General features: G+C 40.9%; 2 protein-coding genes across 2 annotated transcripts; one reads left to right on the top strand and one right to left on the bottom strand.

Moving 5' to 3' along the window:
* Positions 1 to 284: 284 nt before the first annotated feature.
* Positions 285 to 6,373, top strand: LOC115203192 (intestinal mucin-like protein; the record flags this gene model as incomplete). Its single annotated transcript, XM_029767635.1, has 19 exons — positions 285 to 609; positions 721 to 926; positions 1,058 to 1,229; positions 1,349 to 1,596; positions 1,799 to 1,982; positions 2,139 to 2,322; positions 2,560 to 2,732; positions 2,861 to 2,930; positions 3,032 to 3,153; positions 3,357 to 3,388; positions 3,719 to 3,887; positions 4,051 to 4,155; positions 4,307 to 4,347; positions 4,556 to 4,678; positions 4,811 to 4,909; positions 5,003 to 5,131; positions 5,340 to 5,379; positions 5,590 to 5,713; positions 5,916 to 6,373. Coding segments are annotated over 19 exons (2,760 nt in total), but the record flags the coding sequence as incomplete, so codon positions are not given.
* Positions 6,374 to 7,635: 1,262 nt separating this feature from the next.
* Positions 7,636 to 16,710, bottom strand: LOC115203188 (toll-interacting protein). The gene is made up of 6 exons (XM_029767629.1): positions 16,518 to 16,710; positions 11,512 to 11,661; positions 11,201 to 11,383; positions 10,869 to 11,021; positions 10,690 to 10,777; positions 7,636 to 9,874 (listed from the first exon to the last, which is right to left on the bottom strand). Exons 1-6 carry the CDS (start codon positions 16,548 to 16,550, stop codon positions 9,654 to 9,656), a joined length of 828 nt encoding a protein of 275 aa, XP_029623489.1. The 5' UTR covers positions 16,551 to 16,710; the 3' UTR covers positions 7,636 to 9,653.
* Between the last annotated feature and the right edge of the window lie 4,619 nt (positions 16,711 to 21,329).

Below are 21,329 nucleotides of genomic sequence, written 5' to 3'. Positions count from 1 at the left end.
CTAAACCCACTACTTTCACCACAACTACAAAGGCACCAACTACAACTACAGAGGTAACTACACCTACCACAGCTGGAACTACAACAGTTGAAGAAACCACAACAGAGACAAGTCCATCTACATCCACAAAGCCACCTAAAGACGTCGCCATCGGTGAAACAACCACTTCCACCACTGTAATTGTTGAAACCTCAACATCACAGCCCACAGCAACAGGTGAAGAGACAACAGGGCCAGTATTCATAACATCCAATCCCACTACTTTAACAACAACTACAATTGAACCAACAACAACTACACCTACCACAGGTGGAACTACAACAGTTGAAGAAACCACAACTGAGACAAGTCCATCTACATCCACAAAGCCACCTAAAGAAGTCATCACTGGCCCAACTACATCTTCTACAACGGATATCATTGTAACTTTAACTTCAACATCACAGCCTTCAACAAGTACAGAAACAACAGAGCCAGTTGTCATCACAGGCCCATTAGAAACAACAAGAACTCCTTCAACATCGCATCAAGTGATTATTACACCTACATCACAAGTAGTCACCACCAGCCAGTGTATTTGCAATGTTAATGGGACACAATATCTACCAGGTAACATGTTATAAATATCATTCAGACAATCAAAATAAATTACATTTCCCTAATCTTTTAAAGAACTTTGCAAAATGAAATGTTCTAACACTTGCCTTTCTCAACAATCAGGGAACCTAGTGTATAATGTGACTGATGGTTCAGGGTGGTGCTTCACCGCTTACTGTAAAGCAACGTGTCAAGTTGAAGTGGAATCAAATCCATGTCCTTCCTCTACACCACCCACTGTATCACCCACAACGTCAGAAGAGACCACGACCACACCACCAACAACTCAAACCTCCCCAGACTGCACTAGTGTTCAGCCACCAAGAAAGGTCATTTTAATAAGGTTTTAAATAATCAAATGGGTGAATGGGTATATTTGTCTTTGTGGTATAATGCTTGTATTTTCAACCCTGTGTGTGCATGTTTGAGTAATTGCTTTCCCTTATCAAATCAATGGCAGAATGGAGAATCTTGGCAGCTGAATAGCTGTACCACAGCAATTTGCCAGGACGGCATTGTTGTCCAGCTACCAGTAAAATGCAAGCCAGTGGAGCCACTACAGTGTGAGAATGGCCGTCCACCTGTCAAGGTCTACGATTCAACTGGATGCTGCTTTACATATGAATGTGAATGTAAGTGACAACATACAACCCAACAATCTGAATGAAAATAAGACATTATTGCTCATTAGTTTTTAATGTCCTCTGTCAATAGCTTGATTATTATCAACTCATATTTTAACATGTTGCAGGTGTATGCAGTGGATGGGGTGGATCTCACTACATGACATTTGATGGAGTATATTACAATTTCCAGGAGAACTGCTCATACATCTTAGTGAAAGAAATCAACTTCAAATACAACCTTACCATTATTGTTGATAATCACTACTGTGGAAACGCTGACAATGGATTCTGTCCTCAGTCCCTTATCATTCACTACAATTCCTATGAAGTGATTCTTACCCAGCAGAGATCTGGTGAAACAACAGAAAACATGGTAACTATTTCAAAAATATCATTCTCATTGCTTGTATTTTTTTATGCTCCTGCATTTTTATACTGCTGCGTTATCATGCATTATTAAAATCCCATAACTTTAAATTAAACCCAATAACGGGGTTAACATTGTCATGTTACTACTTTCAAGATAACACATGACTCAACCATCTAAATGTGTATTTATTTTTGCACAAATGCAGGTATATGTCAACAGTAAACGAATCTACCCAGCTTACAGAATGGGTGACATTGCTCTAACAAGTACTGGTGTGGAGGTTGTGCTGGAGATCCCTGATCTTAAGGTTCAGGTGTCTTACAAGGGGTCATCATTTAGCATCAACCTTCCTTACTCCCTCTTCCAAAGCAGCACAGAGGGCCAGTGTGGTGAGTATTATTAGAGGGTCAATATACATTTCACAGTTTCAAACTTTCAGTAGATGCTCCTATCTAGACCACCCTATAAAAATTGAATACAACTAAAAACTATGACCTGGCCTTGCTAACTAGGTTTTATACTATGCAATATCCCTATTTTTCAAGGTACCTGTGATAATTCCCAGAAGAATGACTGCCAGTCACCTAATGGTCAGATTCAGAGCTGCTCAGTCGCAGCTAGCCAGTGGCTAATTCCAAACCAGGACTGTCCAACTCCTCCAACAGCACCACCCACAAGCACATCCCCTACCCCCTGCAAGACAGCCATTTGTGAAATCATGAACAGCAAGTAAGGAACATATCAAACAAAGTTTGTAAAAGGGAACAAGCACACAATAGGAATGCCTAAATGATATTTCACTTCCTAATGTGTTTTATCAATTGTAATGTACATTTTCTGTCATGTTAATTTGCTTGTATTTGAAACCTGTTTTTATCATAATACAGGTACCATGCCATTGGCATTTCTGGTTAAAGGTTGCACTCAATGCATCTCTCTAAATCACTATGTTCTTTTCTGTCAAAGGGTCTTTGAGGAATGCCATAAAGCAGTTTCTCCTGATGCCTTCGTTCAGGCCTGTAGATCAGATGTCTGCTACAATGCTAATTCTAGCTGCTCTAGTCTGGAGGCGTATGCATCTGAATGTGCAAATAAAGGGATCTGCATTGAATGGAGGAAGTCCACCGATGGAGAATGTGGTGAGCTATGAATCCAAGCATAGTAGTCATGCCACAAATTCATAGGCAGCGACTTTTGTCATAGGCAACTACTTTAAAAAAATGTTTGCTGGTGTTTAGCATAACTGTGACCTATTTTTGTCCTGCAGCGCATACATGCCCAGCCACTAAGGTGTACATGCCATGTGGTCCAGCAGTTGAACCAACATGTAATACCAGGTAAGCTTAAGTCTGATTGGATGTCATATGAATTTCCTTCATATGAGCCTTCTTTTAAATAAATGATCTCCTGCATAATCCCAAACCTCTTTTGCACTCAGATATAATGAGAAGTATTTGAACAACCAAACCCAAATGATCAATAAGACAAAGGAGGGTTGCTTCTGTCCATCTAAAACCGTCTTGTTCAGCACCTACTCTGATACTTGTGTGGTCTTCTGTGGTAAGAATGGGTTATGGGTCATTTTGCAGGTAGCTATCAATATAAGAATTAGACCTTTCTGTACTTTTAAACCTTTAATCCAGCATGAATCATGGTTTACTGGCTTTATTTGTAATGGAACAGTTAAAATGAGGAGGTGTAAAGAACTTGACCCCAACTATGTGAGACAAACATTTTAAACACACCCTGTATTTATTTTTCAGGCTGCACCGGACCTGATGGCAACCCCCAAATGGTAAGAATTTCCTCCATCTAAATATTCTCCAGATATTCATTCTCACATAGACATATCATGAGATGCATTTCACGTGAGTCACGGAAACTCACATACTTAGGATGGATACTTTTCATTGACATAGCATAGGTCTTGTCCTCTTTATTCCTTCCAAAGACCAGACCAGAAAACGTTTAATCTCTGAATAACCACGTCCAACCCATTTCTTCTCACCTAATGATGGTTCATATTAACTGCCATGTTTAAATCCAGTTCATTGCAGAACAAGAACAGCTGAGTTACTATTTTCTGTTTATGTATTGACCTGACATTACCCTGTTTTTTCTTAAGCCTGGTGATACATGGGAAAGTGGTTGCCAGCAGTGCACCTGTGACATGGACTCCATGATTGTCCAGTGCCAGCCTATCACTTGCCCCACACCAGCCATACCCATCTGCAATGAGACCGGTTACAGACTGGTGAACAAGACAGAAGGCTGCTGCCAGAAATATACATGTGGTGAGTGATGGAGCAGACCCTTCAGTAAATCATTAGAAAGCCAACTCTTATTCATACAGTACTAGACCAAGATTATCTGAAGTGTTCTGTAGGGTCATTGGGGTTATTTGACCCTCTATCGGCTTGTCTTTTAATCACTTCTCATTGGTTACCTCTGTAACAGAGTGCGATGCACTGCTTTGCCCCAAAGTCATGATGGACTGCCAGCCAGGGTGGGAGGCAACTATAAGCACGTCCATCTCAAGCTGCTGTCCAGAGTATACCTGTGGTAGGTCCCTTTGATTTACTTCATCAGTGGTTTAGTTAGTTCATTGACTTTGTAATTCCCAGGTATCACTGGTTTGAATTACGTTTGTGTTAACTATGACATGAATCACTGGTATCACTGACTGATTCCTTCTCAATGTGTGTCTGTTCAGTTCCTAAGGGTGTATGTGTCTACAATAACATCGAGTACCAGGTAAGAATAAATCATTTCAAATAAATTAAATTCAACAAGCTTCTGAAAGATACCCACACACATAGCTTAAGATAAGCTGTATTGTGAATGCTGCCCTCATAATTGGCCACATTCTACTATAGAACTGCTCCCTTTGCACTCTCACCCTCCTCTATTCAAACAGTCTGTTATAGTGGATTATAACTTGTGTCTCTCTCTTTCTCTCCAGGCTGGTGCTGAAGTTCCCAAAGGAACATGTGAGAATTGTATCTGCAGCTCGACCATGGATCCTAGCACCAAGCTCAACAACATTGTGTGCACAAATATCTCCTGCGACACTACATGTTCACAGGTAGTCATGCCTCTCTTAACAAACATGATAAATGGATTTACATATTTATAAAAAAATTGCAGTATCCAACTCTGGAGGCTTATGAAGTAGGTTACCAATGATTTACTAATGTACTCTCCATCCTCGTCTTAGGGCTTCCAGTATCAGGCCATACCTGGTCAGTGTTGTGGGAAGTGTGTACAGACAAGCTGTGTGGTTAATATGCCAGATAAGACCAAACACACTATTCAGGTGAGTACCACAAGAGTGTATGAGGATGCATAATCTGTCTGCATGATCTGAAACTCCATCATAATTCTTCATCAACTTCTCCTTGTGCGACAGGTGAACGAAACATGGTCACCAACTGGTGACAAATGTGTGATGTACACGTGTGACAAAACTGATGACCAATATATACCAGTGGAGGTGAAGACTGTGTGCCCTGCATTCAGCCCAGAGAACTGTGTTCCAGTGAGTTTCTATCCTATCTCACCTCCTTCGTGGGGACATTCAACACTGCAGTTACATTGTTTCCCATTCTCACTCAGAATGTTACTATAATTTCTAGCACTCTTGGGTCATAGCGATAGATGTTTCACTAACATTTATAATGGAAGGGAGCTCGCATAATGTATACAATCTGCCGCTTATAAATCATCTCTCCTATTTTTCATCCCAGGGAACTGAAAAGACAGATGCAAATGGATGCTGCAAGACTTGTAAGTAACACGTCCAGCCAAATCATTCCTAATAACCACACAACTACTGGTTAATAATAGCATGCTATGTCACCTAAATAAGAAAATAAGACAACAGGAAACATTGTGTGGCTTCATGCTGGCCAAAAATGTATATGTTGGCTGTTTCTGCTTCATCTACTGTGTCATACTGTTTCAAACAATAACTCTTGATGCATCTTTCCTGACCAGGCACAGAACGCAGGAATGTCTGTGAGATGAAGTACACCACCAATAGCATTGTCATCAGTGGCTGTGCGACCGCTGAGCCTGTGGAGATCAATTCCTGCTCAGGAAACTGTGGAACCTCTTCCATGTAAGTATTACAGATGCTGAATGCAGCACTAGTCAATGTCATGCAGGCCCCAGTCCGTGATCACCTATTCACTATCTGGTGTGCCCTTTATGAACTAGGAGCCTATATGACTTATTTATTGTTCCTGTGCTCATCTTGTCAAGACAACCCAGGGAATACAAGCCCTCTTTTCAACTTGTCTTGTGTTTCTGTGAATGTGCAGGTACTCAGCAGAGGCGAACACCATGATGCACTACTGCTCCTGCTGCCAAGAGGCGACCACTAGCCAGAAAGAGGTGGAGCTGATGTGCCCTGATGGGTCAAAGGTCAAGCACTCCTACATCCACGTTGAGTCGTGCGGATGTCATGTCACAGACTGTGATGCAGGAGCAACTGCCGCCCCGGGGACAACCAGACAGCGCAGGAGGAGGTGCTAAACGTCTAGGGAGACAACATGCACACTGATATAGGAATTATCCTCATGACATTGAATGTTTTAGTCCAAATTTGTTTTCTTGTTACGTTTTATTTAAATCTGTCATGTCAGTGTATTTCCACAATTGGCAGCACTTAGTATTATGTTCTTATACCTTCATTGTAGAATGAATGTATTTTCTATGATAAATGTAGTGGAGAATCTCTTTTCTCATTTGTAGTGATTAATAAATAACAGCAACATCATGTGCTTCTGCATGTTCCTTTGCTCTTTGAGCAATTCTCACATTCATTCAAGCTATTCACAGTGACCACTATAACAGTAACATTATGCTACTTAGAAGTATGTACAGGTAACTGGCAAAATAACAGTAACAATATAAAGTGTCCCAATAGGGCATTGGTCCAACAGCAGCTGCCAGAAGAGCTTCAATGCACCTTGGCATAGATTCTCAAAGTGTCTGAAACTCTACTGGAGAGATGCGACACCATTTTTCCAAGAGAAATTCCATAATGTGGTATTTTGTTGATGGTGGTGGAAAATGCTGTCTCAGGCGCTGCTTCAGAATCTCCCATACATGTTCAATTGGGTTGAGATCTAGTGACTGAGACAGCCATGGCATATGGTTTAAATAGTTTTTATGCTCATCAAACCATTCAGGGACCACTTGTGCCCTGTGGATGGGGGCATTGTCATCCACTCCCATCAGGATAGAAATGATTCACCATAAATTGAAGCTGATCACTCAAAATGGTTGTGTATGTACAGTACTGGTGTTAATCTTGCCCTCTAGGGCAGTGGTATTCAAAGTCAGGGTTGCGACGGAACTGTAGTGGGGTCGCCAAAATGTAAAAAAAAAAAAAAAAAGGGTACCAATTGTTGTATGGGACAATATACACACGTCTTTCAGAAAGATTATTTGAAAGATAACATTTTTGAGTAAATGTATTTATTGGTTTCTTTTCATTTTGATAAGAGATGAAAATGCAATGAATTGAAGGTTATTTGTTGATGTAAAAATCTGGCTGAAAAAATTTGGGGTTTGCGCTGAAATAATGTGAATACCACTGCTCTATGGGTTGAGTGGTCATAAACCATGGCAGGAAAATGCACCACACACCATAACAGAGCCCTCAGAACCCTCATTTCTCAAGTTTTTCTATTATTTTGGCAGTTACTTGTAGCTAGCTACTAGTGACTTTTGAAAATATATTGATGCAACAAAACTTGCCAAGCAGTAAGCCACAAGACAGTAGGGGTATAATAAAATATGTAGCTAGAATAGGGTAGTGATGTTCTTGTGACATTGACAACATAGTGGGGTTTAAATGGGCAATCTGCAGTTCAGACAGTCTCTGTCTCTATTGATGTACCATCCATGAGTTCAAAATTATAGTTTAAGGGCCAGATTCAATCCAATCACGTTTGTCCACTATATGCACATTTTAAAGGCAATGTTCCAGCGATCACAGAGACCACATTAACGGTAAACGCAGCACAAGTGATATTCTTCAAAAGTCTATGGTATATTTCAATCATCAAGTCCAAAAATGGCATAGCAAACAAACCAGGATGAGATCTACACTACAAGACCAAACACATGCAGATAAAACATTTATTTCCATAATGTGTCATGAGTAAAAGAAACAAGAGCAAATGTCAAATTGCAAACATAATTTGATGCCAAAAAAGTGTTATACATTCAAACCAGATAAACTGCTGTAGCACATAGCCTTGCCATTCCATTGCAACAGAATCAGAACAACCTTCCTAACTTCCGCTAGAGTGCCTTTGAACATCCTTGTGCACATTGATCTAAAAGGACTGTAAAAGTGAAAGAAATGTTATGGTCTCTTTAGCTTAGGAAGATACATTTACTTATGGACTACCACCAACAAACAAGTAGAATGGCTAAACGTTGGAAGTGTTAGGGGTTATACAGATGTCTGGCTAAACATGACACAATCATGTTCAAAATATGTCTATGAGAATGGGACATGTGGGAAAACAGAGAAGAAAACCCAACATTTAAAATGAAAGTGCTTGCTGTGTCTTCACGAAAGTGAAAGGTAGAGTAATTTGTTAAATCAAGAGGGGATAGAGCGCTAAATCAAACATAAGTGCCCAGAATTGGGTCTTTTAATTTTAAACAAGAAGTATTTTTACATATTGTATGACACTCATGGAGATGGCCTAAGCATAAAGGAAAAGTACTATATATTTTCTTTAATGAATCACACCAAAACAGAGGATCTTTCCTTGGAAAAATATATGCGCATCTTTGAAGATTAAGCTTATACAAATATCAAATGAAAACCCCATGTTAAAATCAGACCTCTGGGGGCCGGCAACATTCAATACCTCATGTCAATGGATCTTTACAAGTCTCCTCTTTATGTGTGGGCCTATATATGGTAGTGGTAGGACATGACATTTTATCTGTAAGATAGTCATACCAACATTTACAAATGTTCTGAATAACATGGTATTGGGTTGTGCACACAATTTTGTTTATTAATTCAGCAGGGATTTTCACAGCCTATAACGGTTTGCAATAAAGCCTGTGAATTCAGATAGGGTGAAGGGAAAGGATGATATCAGTAATACGTTTATTTCTTCACTGCATTCAATAATTTTATATTACCATGTCATTATTTGATATTGGATTACCATGATATATTCTTCCACCATAGTTACTCACTGTTACTAAACCACTGACCAGTGATATTGAAACATTCAGAGAGGCATTTTTGGTTGGAGAAGTACAAAATCATATGGCATTATCCAGAGTAGAGTGGAATGGTGGCAAATTAACCTCAACATTTGAGAGGTTGATAGGCATTGGCTGTGTGGGAATTTTCACATGTCCTAAGTCATCGCGGTTTGTTATATTGTGATAAGTTCTCTTTCTGCTCTGAACCGCTGCATACCTAAATCTCTTGTCTTCATAATTTATAATATATAACTATATTTAGACTGATTGATATATATCAATCAATCTCAATCAAATACAGATAGGCTCAGGACAGTACTGGTCAATACACATATACAGAGAAGACAGGTTAGGGAGCTCTCAACAATGTCTCACAACAACTGCTTTCACAAAGATCTAAAGCTTCTGCAGGATCAATTCCTTTCATTACCCCATATACAGTAGCACTGCATCAACATCAATTGTACATAACCCATTCTGAGTAAAGCGGAATGTAAAATTGAGAAGCCAACCAGCCATCACAGCACTTATCAATAGGTAAACCAATTTGTCCCAATCCCAGATGTGGACTGGGAACAAAGCTATACGTTGTTTCATAATACAGATGGTAATGTATACAGATGTATAAATGTGTGACACCTCAGATATGGACATCTGCTTATGGTTTAAAAAAAACAGCTGTATTTTATTTAGTGTGAGTGACAGTTGAGAGCTCGCAGGCCTGAGTGCATATTTACAAACTGTGCAGGGTGCTGTTGCTGTGAATGGGCAATGTTCTGGCCGCCACAGTGGATTTATTTGTGGCTCCACTGTTACAGCTCTTCTGTCATCTGCAGCAGAGAGTTGATGGCGGCATCCTTGTTACCTTGCTGAGCCTCAATTACAGTGCGGATCACTTCCCTGTCCAGATTGGGGAACATGTCCTGCAGTGCCTTAACATCCTCCTCGCTACAGGGAGCCTCTTGTGGGGCAACTGTGGGTGCTGCAGGCATACCCATGGGCACCATTCCCTGGTTGTATACAGTGGGCACTCCTGAGAAGAGCAAACCAGAGAGAAATGGGTAAGCAACAATCTCCTATTAATGTATAATTTAAACAGGTCAACACACACTAATAAACATCAGCCGTGCACAGTAAGTAGATCACCTGCTGGGTGCCGATGAGCAGTGGCAATTCAACATGTACAATAGTCAGGAAAATGAACAGAAAATGACAATGTTCTGTGGTCTATTTCGTCCTTTAGTTTCACTTACATAAGGCACGCTATGCCCACTTCCATTTGGAACGTAGACTAGCAATCAAAATAGAATCGGGCCTTAGATGGCTGCAGTGTCTCTGTCCAAGATTGCCAACTGTTAAAGACTGACTTGAGCCTATTTTAATCTGTTTATAATTGTATAATTAGCCTAGCAGTAGTAATTATTATGTTATGGGTTAGATGGAAAGATCTATGTGCATTGTATTTGGGAAGAGGGAAAGGGGGCCTGTCTCTGAAGGCAAGAATGATTCCATAAGGGTGGAATAGGGCTGATGGAGTTAGAGCTGATAGATCATAATTACTGTTCTTAACACTGTCTTGTATCTTTACTGTTTTATATACTCTGAATATACAGTTTTTATACATTCTTAGAGATCAAAAGTAGTGTTATATTTAGGCTCTTTGTGTATGAGGAGTGTAATTATCTAGTGGATTGCAGAAGCCTGTAGTAGTGTTATGACCAGTATGTGTGCTTTTGCAGCTGCAACACCCAGTGTGGTGAATTAATCTAGCTTGAGTTTTCTTGGAGTCCGTTTGGATTATTATTATTAATTCAACCTAACACTACGTCACAGTATGGTTCTACTCACCTGCAATGGGTACGTATCCTACCCCCTGCTGATAGACTGTGGGCATGAGGACAACGGGTGGGGACATATGCATACCTGCTGGCATGTTCTGAAAGCATGAGAGCCAAGAGGAACATCAATCAATCACTTTCAAACTGTCCTACAATGACAATGTGAGCATGTGTGTTTTATGAACTCACAGCATAAGACATGACCAGGTTGATCATGCCCTCCTTGTCGTCGCCTTGTCTGCCACTGAGGCTGTACCACTCATCAACCACACTGCCCTCTCTCAGGCCTTCCGGGATGGTGACGTGTGTCCATGCAATTCTGTCATCCATGGAGAATGCCCTCTGGAAAAGTGACCAGCACAAACACCTAAAATCAATAACTTGTCCCTAAAATCAAGGATGATCATCAAGAAGAAACACACAAAGTAGATTGCTATCAATAATTCCAGACAGGCCTAGTTGCGAGCCGATAAGTTACGAACTTCTCCTCACCCACCGCCCCCTAATTCCTTCTTCCTCACCTCATCAAAGATCTCCAGGTAGAAGGAGTCTACTCCAGGTGGGACAGTGCACTGGATAACTTTGTTCCATCGTGGATTCTTGGCACCATTATGGGCTGTGGGGGTTTCATAAACAGCATACCCTAGTCGGACCCTGCAGTAAGGGTCCATGCGTGTCATACCATAGTTTTTAGCTAGCTTGGCCTGGAGGGAAGAGGGACATAACAGTGATTCACAGGAAAACATTCCCACTGCATTAATAACCTTGTGTCTCACATTAAGTCTTGACTCTATGGAAAAACCAAGCAGATGCACAGTTAAAAACACCTTACCTGCACAACAGTGATGCTAAGCCGTCCTACAGTGCCCAGGGATCCCCCATACTGCAACTGCTGCGCTGCTTGGGCATCCAACTGAACTTGTTGCTGCAGCTGGGTGGGAGTAATACGCAGGAAGTCTTGAGGCAACTCCCCAATGTATACCTAAAAAAGACGAGCAGAGGAATTGTGAGAGTGAGGACAGGTAAACCACACTAGAGGAAGAAAAAGGTCATAATATGCAGCGATTTCACGGACACACCATTGATAGGGTGTTAACTGACGCGACAAACAATGGACACTATGTGAGAATTCTACAAAGAACAGGAGTAAACAAATCTACTTCCACTAAATGTCAATAACGTGGTCGTCAAAGTACATTAATCATTTGAAAACATTAATGTGGCAGTTGTTAACAATGCCTAAAAATCCCAATACGGTATGTTATGATATTTACGCGACATGAGCCCAAATCTAAAGCAAGTGCAATGCTAAGAATTCTGTGGGACAGCCCTTTTTGTGAAACCTGCCAAATCAACGTGTTCATATTTGCTCTTGGCGTAAGTATTCCTCAACCTACCAGAGTAAGATCGGTGTGACATTGTATTGCTAAGAAGTATTGGAAAGTCCTGAGGGTGTTTCATGAGTATTGGACATCCTTGGACTGAAATATAAGGTAAAACTATATTCTTTCGGGTCTATGTTTACATGTTTTCCTCAGATACACGAAAAACAACATAACAGGTTACAAAGTAGAGCGTCATAGCCAGTGTTGCCAACTATTTTTCAGTGAGACCAACTATTGGCTCCTTGATTTGTTGATTTGCTGCGGTCCCTGACGAAGCATTTTCGCCCCCTCTCCCGGTGCAAACCCCCTCCCCTTGTGCCTCTGATATGACTTCTGTTGCAGACAGCTTCTCCCACTCTTATTTTCGGCAGAATTGATTAGGAAAAGTCGTTAATTGCTATCAAAACTATAGAAACCCGGGCGGCAGGTAGCATAGTGGTTAGAGTGTTGGACTTGCAACCGAAATCGAATCCCCGAGCTGACAAGGTATGCTGTGGATGCTGTGTGTGTGGGATATGCAGAGTGTGTATGCAGGTGGCACAGGGTTGGGCCTAATATTTGGCACTCCAGGCCTCTTGATATAAACTGTGATATAAACTCTGTGATATAAACTGCCTAACAGTTGCTAATTGTTAAATACTAAATAGTAAGCCAGCTTTCTGTTCATGATAATGTAATTAATCCCAATTATATGTACTCTTGACACCCCTGGTGTGTGTGTGTGTGTGTGTGTGTGTGTGTGTGTGTGTGTGCACACGCATGGGCTCCACCTTACACGAAACCCAAACCGGCTGTTCGCGTGCGCCATTGTGCACAATCATGAATACATTTATTTTGTCCCCCCACACCAAACGCGATCACGACGCACAGGTTAAAATATCAAAACAAACTCTCAACCAATTACATTAATTTGATGACAGGTCGAAAAGCATTAAACATTTATGGCAATTTAGCTAGCACTTGCTAGCTAATTTGTCCTATTTAGCTAGCTTGCTGTTGCTAGCTAATTTGTCCTGGGATATAAACATTGAGTTGTTATTATACCTGAAATGCACAAGGTCCTCTACTCCAACAATTAATCCACACATAAAACGGTCAACCGAATCATTTCTAGTCATCTCTCCTCCTTCCAGGCCTTTTTTTCTCTGAACTTTATATAGCGATTGGCAACTTTCATAAATTAGGTGCATTACCGCCACCGACCGCGTTTGTCTTTCAGTCACCCACGTGGGTATAACCAATGAGGAGATGGCATGTGGGTACCTGCTTCTATAAACCAATGAGGAGATGGGAGAGGCAGGACTTGCAGCGCGAACTGCGTCACAAATAGAAAATACTTATATTTTAGCCCTTGGCAACGCAGACGCTCGTTGATGCACATGAGCAGTGTGGGTGCAATAATTTAATAATATGGATTTCTACATCTACTTTGCAGCGCACGTGATGTGAGCGGTGTAGTCAGGGTATTACTCCTCAGTGTAAACTCCCAGTTCTGCATGAAACATCAATATATGTTAACAATGACCACCTTAGTTTAAATGAATGGTCTTAACTTGTTGTATTTTGTGTATACAGTCAATTAGCATATTAAGTATCACATTTTTATAAATCATAAAAAAAGTTGTTCTAATTTCATAAATTGTTACAAACTCTCAGTTTTGCATAAAACATTAAGATTTGTTAATAATATGACAATCCCTACTTTAAATTGGGATTTATTTACTGTAATTGTGTTTTCCTACTGACTAATTTGCGTATTAAGTGCCACATTTGCATAATATGGCATTTTAATTTCATACATTACATTTTATTTGAAAATGTCATAACAATATCACTACCCCATCTTTAGTTATTGGACAAAAAGTGTTGGGTGATTTGGTCAGGGTTTAATCAGTCTGGGAAACCAGTTCAACATCATCAGATCTTGCTTGCCTCTCCATCACTGCCCTATAGAGGTGGTTCAGTAAAAGGTTGCTTAATACCTCCTGCCTAGGCTTCAGCTCAAATAGCTAACAGACGACACTGGTTTAGCTGTGTCCTGAGAAACTCAAGCAAGTTTAAATCTTGGAGAGTAACGTTAGCTAAACTGGCCATATAGACGCTAGCTACAGCCATTTGCCTCACATGCTGACCCCTCCGCTCGCGTCGCGTGCGTTGCAAAATAAAATGTCCAAATACATGTTATTCAATCATTGCACACACATTGCACACACACACACGCTTAACGCGCTGCAAGTCCCGCCTCTCCCATCTCCTCATTGGGTTTTAGGAGCATATACCACGTGCCATCTCTTAATTGGATTTTAGGAGCATATACCCACGTGGATGATTCAAAGATGAACTGAGGTCTACACTTAAGTCGGTAGTGGCAATGCACCTTAAAGTTGGTTGCCAACCGCCAATAAAGTCAGAAGAAGAAGCAGCCTGAAGGAGGAGAGATTACTAATAAAACTTGTACCCTTTTATCTGTGGATTAGAGGACCTTGTGCATTTCAGGTAAAATAACAACCCAATGTTTATATCCCAGGTCAAATGAACTGTTAAGTGTAGACCTCAGCCTTAAATGTTTAATGCTTTTCGACCTGTTCCCAAATTAATATAGTTGGTTCAGAGTTTGTTTTGATATTTCAATCTGCGTGTCCTGATCGTGTCTGGGGAGGGGGGGGAAAAAAAAATCAACTTCTGTGAATACAGTAGTTAGCTAGACAGAAGATGGCGGAAGGTAAGGTTTTGTTTGAAACTGTTAGTGAGTCGAGTGAAGCTAATAGTACAGAAAGGGAGAATGAGTGGGTTACAGTGGCGAAGAAAAAGGGAAACAAGAGAAGTAACGCTATGTTGGAAAATAGGAAACCACTAGACTAATTTTTGGTCTGAATCAGGGTTTTGGATCAGTTTTGGATCATTGCCACTTGGGAAATCCATTTAACATCTCCAGGAAAATCTGGAATGTGTTGGAAGAAAGTATGGACTCGGTGAGTCACAAGAAGTGGTCTTATTTCGATTTCTTTGTGTCTGCGGAGCAGAAGAAGCATGTGTTAGAAGCGTGTGTTAAGAGTCAAAATGATATCGGAGTGGAATGTTTCCTGCATGGATTTCCATAGCAGGACGCCTATCAAGGGGGTTATTTCTGGGGTGGCGCAAGAAATAAGGGCAGAGGATATAACTGAAGACTTTGATGGAGTGGTTGGTGCACGTCGATTGACCTGTATGGCGGACGGAGAAAAGAAGTTCACTTCATCAATGCTACTCTTCTTTGATAAAGAGTCTCTCCCTTGATACCGTGTAAGAGCTTTTGTGCACAAGCCCCTTCAATGTCATAAATGTAAAAGATTTGGTCTTGTGTCAAGTGTGTGCAGACGGGAAGAATATCGTATGCCAGATGAAGGGAAATGCTGCAACTGTGGAGGTGAACATGCGCCTGAATTCTTGGAGTGCCCTGTTAGGGTGAAGGAGAATGAGGTGGAAAGGGTAAAGAGTGTCCAGTGTGTCTCCTATCTGGAGGTGGTGAGAAAATTGGGAGGAACAAGTGGCGGGGAAGAAGCAATGGTAGAGCCACCATGACCAGTGAAGGTTTCTCATCAACCGAGGGATAGTGAAACGCTACATGTTAAAAAGGTGGACTTTGTATTATTTATTGCAATGGTCATAAACTGTACAGCACAAGCTGAGAAGACGTCTAAGTAAATTGGAATCATTGTGAATGCTGCTGAACGTTTGTGTCTTCGTGATTTCACAGCTGTGCAAGACATCCTGTCAGTGAATGTAGCCCCATCACAGAGATGTATTTTTGAGTGGACTGTGATTGGAGAAGTATGATGTTTTATTTATTTTGTTAGCTGACGTGTTTTATTTTGTTAGCTGACGTGTTTTATTTTGTATGTCGTTTTCCCACCTTTCCCTGAATGTTTTCTTGTTAGTTTCTTATTCAATACCCCGTCCAGCTGGAGGCGGTAATGGACCACTGACATTGGAAACCAATCGCCGTTAAACCCCATCGAAGAAGTAGTTAGCTATATAACTGTCTAGTTGACTTTAGATTTAACTAGTAAGTAGCTCATTTTCATAGCTAGTTAGCCGAATGCTAACTACGCCTTTGTGGTTATTGCTCCTGGCAAGCTCTAGCTAAGGAGCGCAAGCTAGCTATATCAAGAGAGACTTGCCAAACTTTAGGCTTCTAAATTAGCTAGCTGTCGTAAAAACGACCCAGCAAGCTAGCTGGAAGTTAGTAAAATATGTAGCTAGCTAACGTTTGTTAAATTAACTAACGTTACCGTTTTGTTTACATTAAAACGTTGCAGCTAGCTACAGCTAATCTGGCCAATTTGGGTTAAAATGAAAACGAGTGATTATTGAAGCTAACGTTAGCTAAAATGGTGTTTATCCGTGTTCGTTAGCTAATTTAACATTAGCTAGCTACTATAGCTTGTTATCTAACGTTAGTCGTTATATTTACCTGTCCTCGTTGGGTGCTAATGGTAGTACTCATTCCGTTTTGAAGTGTGTCAGTTTCACAAATAACGAAAACCTACTGCAACCGTATACAGTTAGAAAGAAGAGGGGAAATATCACTCGCAAAAAAAGTAAACAACTCAAGCTCGCCAGTTATCCAATCGTGTCACGCCAAGAATCCTATCGGGGCTGGTTTGATAATCAGCTGACTTTACTTCGTTCCGCTTCTGGTGGGTGCGTTGCAGGACATCGGTAAGCGTGAAGTCGCAATTTCTGATTTGGGCGAGAGAAACATATAGTGCCTCTCAATCGTCCATAATAGTCAATAGCTTTTCTCCATAATTTTCACAAAAAACAGGACAGCCAGAATTTGCTTTAACCTGTCTTACTTCTTTACCAACATGTGCATAGAGGAAAAGCAGATGAGGACAGGAAGGCATAGGCTATGCACTCATGGTCCCGAGTTCATCCATCAAATCCATTATGTTCCTCCTATTAGATTGAATCGTTGTGAGTTTAAACTCTTGTTCACACTGCAGGGCTAAATGCTCAAATCAGTTTAGATTTTCAAATCCATTTAGGAATACTGACTGTCCAAACAGCAAGTTACAAGTGACCAAATCGGATTTCAGACAGCAGTCATGTTGACATGGCCAAGCTAGTTGTCATAGTAACGATTGGTGTGCGCACTGGCAGTGGTGTAGGCTGATTGGTGGTGGTGCTCTTCTTCCTATCACTCAGAAGTTATGTAGCAAGCTAAGGTGACAACAATGCCTGCCATGTACGTTTCCCAGTTGCTTTGAATGGTCAAAATCATAGTGTAAGAACACTTTTAAAGCCTCAAAGGATAAGATGATCCAACATTCAAAACAAGCCATTTTTGGCCACAGTAGTCAACTAGCTAGCTAGCCCTTTAGCTTTCTAGCACATTCACTAATTTGTTTGTAAACAATTAACAAGCTAGTTAGCTACCACATGTTCTTGGCAAACTGTCAACAAAGCAGCTATCAAGCAACAAGATCTGCCAAATAAGTCTAAAAACCAGTTGAGGGAAAATCAATAAGATTTGACCATTCAGACACAAGGTACATGGACAGATTTGTATCTGACTTCAAACCACCTTCATGTGGTTTGATATCTGGTTCCATGTGCTTTTTTGCTGTTCAGACTCAGTAGCGGTGTGTTAAGTTGCGTCAATTCGAATCTGGTATCGGAACAAAATAGTCAGCACATAGTAACTTCTGATTTCTTTGTACTTTAATTAATGCAAACCCTTGAAGGGTAAATAGGTGGTTCGTATATACGGGCTCCCTGTAACACCTCGCAGGGCAAAACAGAGAACTGAAATGACATAAGTTCTTCCTTAAATACTTCTTGACAGACGTAGTTCCCTCTCCCTGAGGGCCTGTCATAGTAGAGGCTTGGGTGTGGTTTAGACTTACTCCAGCCTATCGTTGGCGTGTAGGCTGGTCCCAGCCTCTAGACGCATCTTTGTTGCCAAGCATAGTTGTCTTCTAGCTTATCTTCGTGTGTGTAACCGAGAGTCAGACACTCAAGGACAGTGCCTGTTTTTATGCTACAGCCATTCTCCCCTCTATCAGTTCCTCACATACACCTGTCCCTGAGCGGCCCCACAACCAGGCAGTGTGTGTGTGTGTCACGAGTCTACTCAGCCTACACTACTAGTCAGCAACCCTCCAGTTAGTCATGTCTATTATATGTCGCTCAATCTATGTTGATACAATATAAACCTCTTATGTTTAGCATTAGTATTCATAACTTATGCACCACAACTCATTTTATTATATAGATTTAAATAGTTGTATTATATTGGTTATGCAAACAAATAGTTGGTTAAACCCTAACAGGTGCATGGGTAAAATCACTGGGGAAGCCATATTACTACCTATGTGTTGGGATAACTGTGTTTGTTCTATAAACTGTTAGTTCATATGCCTTGCAACCATGATATATAGGCCTACAGCCGAAACATTAAGAAGACACGGGTGTGTTCGTAAATTCAATCTGGAGTGTCAGAGTGAGCTGTTCGTAAATTCAGAGTGTTGTCAGATTGTCCTTTCCTAAATTCAGACCATTTTCTGACTTCACAATAGCAGCCAAGCAGCCAAGTTAACTGGCTAATGTTGTCTAGCTTGCTAGCTACTTCCAGACACAAATGAGAGTACACATCACTCTGACCATTTTACTCCCCCTAGTAGAGCTGGTTAGGCTGTTTTCATGTTATCTAGAGCATTGGTGACTGCAACTGTGCTGCTGGCAACAATTTAATTATGCTTTTTTGTCAACGTTTACTGACACTTGCCATATTCAACTGGTGTTGAGCGTTGGTAAATTCATCAGTTATTCTGCGCTCAGAGAGAGTGCTCTGAAATCAGAGTAGATAGCCAGAGCGAATTTATGAACTCACACAATTCAACCACACTTTTGTTTCATCACAAAACCGTAGAGCAACTGTCAGATGGACTCCACAAAGCATATTGGATGTAACAAACAGTTACATTGCCTTTTATTTTTATTTATTTTATTTAACCTTTATTTAACTAGACAAGTCAGCATTGTCAATCAAGTTAATGTTTTCAACATTTTCAGACTACTAAACAACTATTGATTTAGAACACTGGAGAGTAACTGCCAGTCGCAAAGAAAACATGAGCTGCCTCCGCTATTCCAGCACCATTTCAACTTCAACATTTCAATATCATGAAATCACCTACAGTATGCTTAGTCTAACACAGTGACAACTAAAAGATTCCCAAACCAAATTAGTCCAATCAACATGAAGCTAAATATAATGTGGCTGTGTGTGTGTGTGTGTGCGTAAATAGAAAAATCATGCTGACTCACCCTACTTGTAGAGAAATACCAATGTGATCTTCCTCTGTTTCATGTTGCCGAAATAGTCTATGACTTTGTCATACATTACATGCTTTAAGTTTTTGTTGTCCTAGGCTACCTGGCTAAAATGCTGGCTCGCTAGCCTAACTTCCTTTCATGGGCAACGATTAGCCAGCTAGTTAACATTAACCTACTACATCTAGCTACACTGAACAAAAATATAAACGCAACATGTAAAGTGTTGGTCCCTTGTTTCATGAGCTGAAAGATCTCTGATATTTTTCATATGCACAAAAAGCTTATTTCTCTCAAATATTGGGCACAAATGTGTTTAATATCCCTGTTAGTGAGCATATATCCTTTGCCAAGATTATTCATCCACCTGACAGGTGTGGCATAGCGATAATCTGATTAAACAGCATGATCATTACACAGGTGCACCTTGTGCTAGGGACAATAAAAGGCCACTCTAAAATGTGTAGTTTTGTCACACAACACAATGCCATAGGTGTCTCAAGTTTTTAGGGAGCATGTAATTGGCAAGCTGACTGCAGGAATGTCCACCAGAGCTGTTGCCAGATAATTGTAAATATTAGTTTCTCTACCATACGCCATAATGTTGTTTTAGAGAATTTTGCAGTACGTCCAATCAGTCTCATAACCGCAGAACACGTGTAATCATGCCAGCCCAGGACCTCCACATCTGGCTTCTTCACCTGGGGGATTGTCTGAGACCAGCCGTGGGATTGCACAAACGAAGAATTTCTGCACAAACTGTCAGAAACCGTCTCAGGGAAGCTCATCTGCGTGCTCGTCGTCCTCACCAGGGTCTTGACCTGACTGCAGTTCGTAGTCGTAACCGACTTCAGTGGGCAAATGCTCACCTTCGATGGCCACTGACATGCTGGAGAAGTGTGCTCTTCACATATGAATCCCGGTTTCAACTGTACCGGGCAGAAGGCGTTGTGTGGGCGAGCAGTTTGCTGATGTCAACATTGTGAACAGAGTTCCCCAAGATGGAGGTGGGGTTATGGTATGGGCAGGCATAAGCTACGGACATCGAACACAATTGCATTTTATCAATGGCAATTTGAATGCACAGAGATATCGTGACGAGATCCTGAGGCCCATTGTCATGCCATTCATCCCTGCCATCACTTCATGTTTCAGCATGATAATGCATGTCGCAAGGATCTCTACACAATTCCAGGAAGCTGAAAATGTCCCTGTTCTTCCATGGCCTGCATACCCACCAGACATGTCACCCATTGAGCATGTTTGGGATGCTCTGGATCAAAATGTACAACAGCATGTTCCAGTTCCCGACAATATCCAGCAACTTTGCACAGCCATCGAAGATGAGTGGGACAACATTCTACAGGCCACAATTAACAAACAGCTTGATCAACTCTAAGCGAAGGAGATGTGTTGCGCTGCATGACAAAATGGTGGTCACACTAGATACTGACTGGTTTTCTGATCCACGCCCATACCTTTTTTTTAATGTATCTGCAACTAACAGATGCATATCTGTACTCCCAGTCATGTGAAATCCATAGATTAAGGCCTAATTAATTTATTTCAATGTCCTTATGAACTGTAAAATCTTTTAAATTGTTGCATGTTGCATTTATATTTTTGTTCAGTGTACATATTGAACTTTCAACCTCTCAGGCCAGAGACACATTATATTAATTTATGGTTGGATCAGAATCCAGTATGGAGAATGAAGTAAAACCACAAGTCCAAATCCCATTCCTTCACTAATTTAGCAAAAGGGCCAATTTTAGCTAGCTAGCTAGCCACCGGAGGACAACAACACAGCAAGATGAAAAAATTCATGATTTTTTTCTGTCAAATGATGTTTGGCTTGATGTGAAGTGATTGGTGTGAAGCCAAATCCAAACTGGCTTCCTTTGCATTCACTGCTATGGCGGCAACAATACCATACTCTTTTTGA

The sequence above is a fragment of the Salmo trutta genome, chromosome 12, assembly GCF_901001165.1.
Source record: "Salmo trutta chromosome 12, fSalTru1.1, whole genome shotgun sequence".
Lineage (NCBI taxonomy): Eukaryota > Metazoa > Chordata > Actinopteri > Salmoniformes > Salmonidae > Salmo > Salmo trutta.
This window is presented reverse-complemented; position numbering and strand designations above follow the sequence as displayed.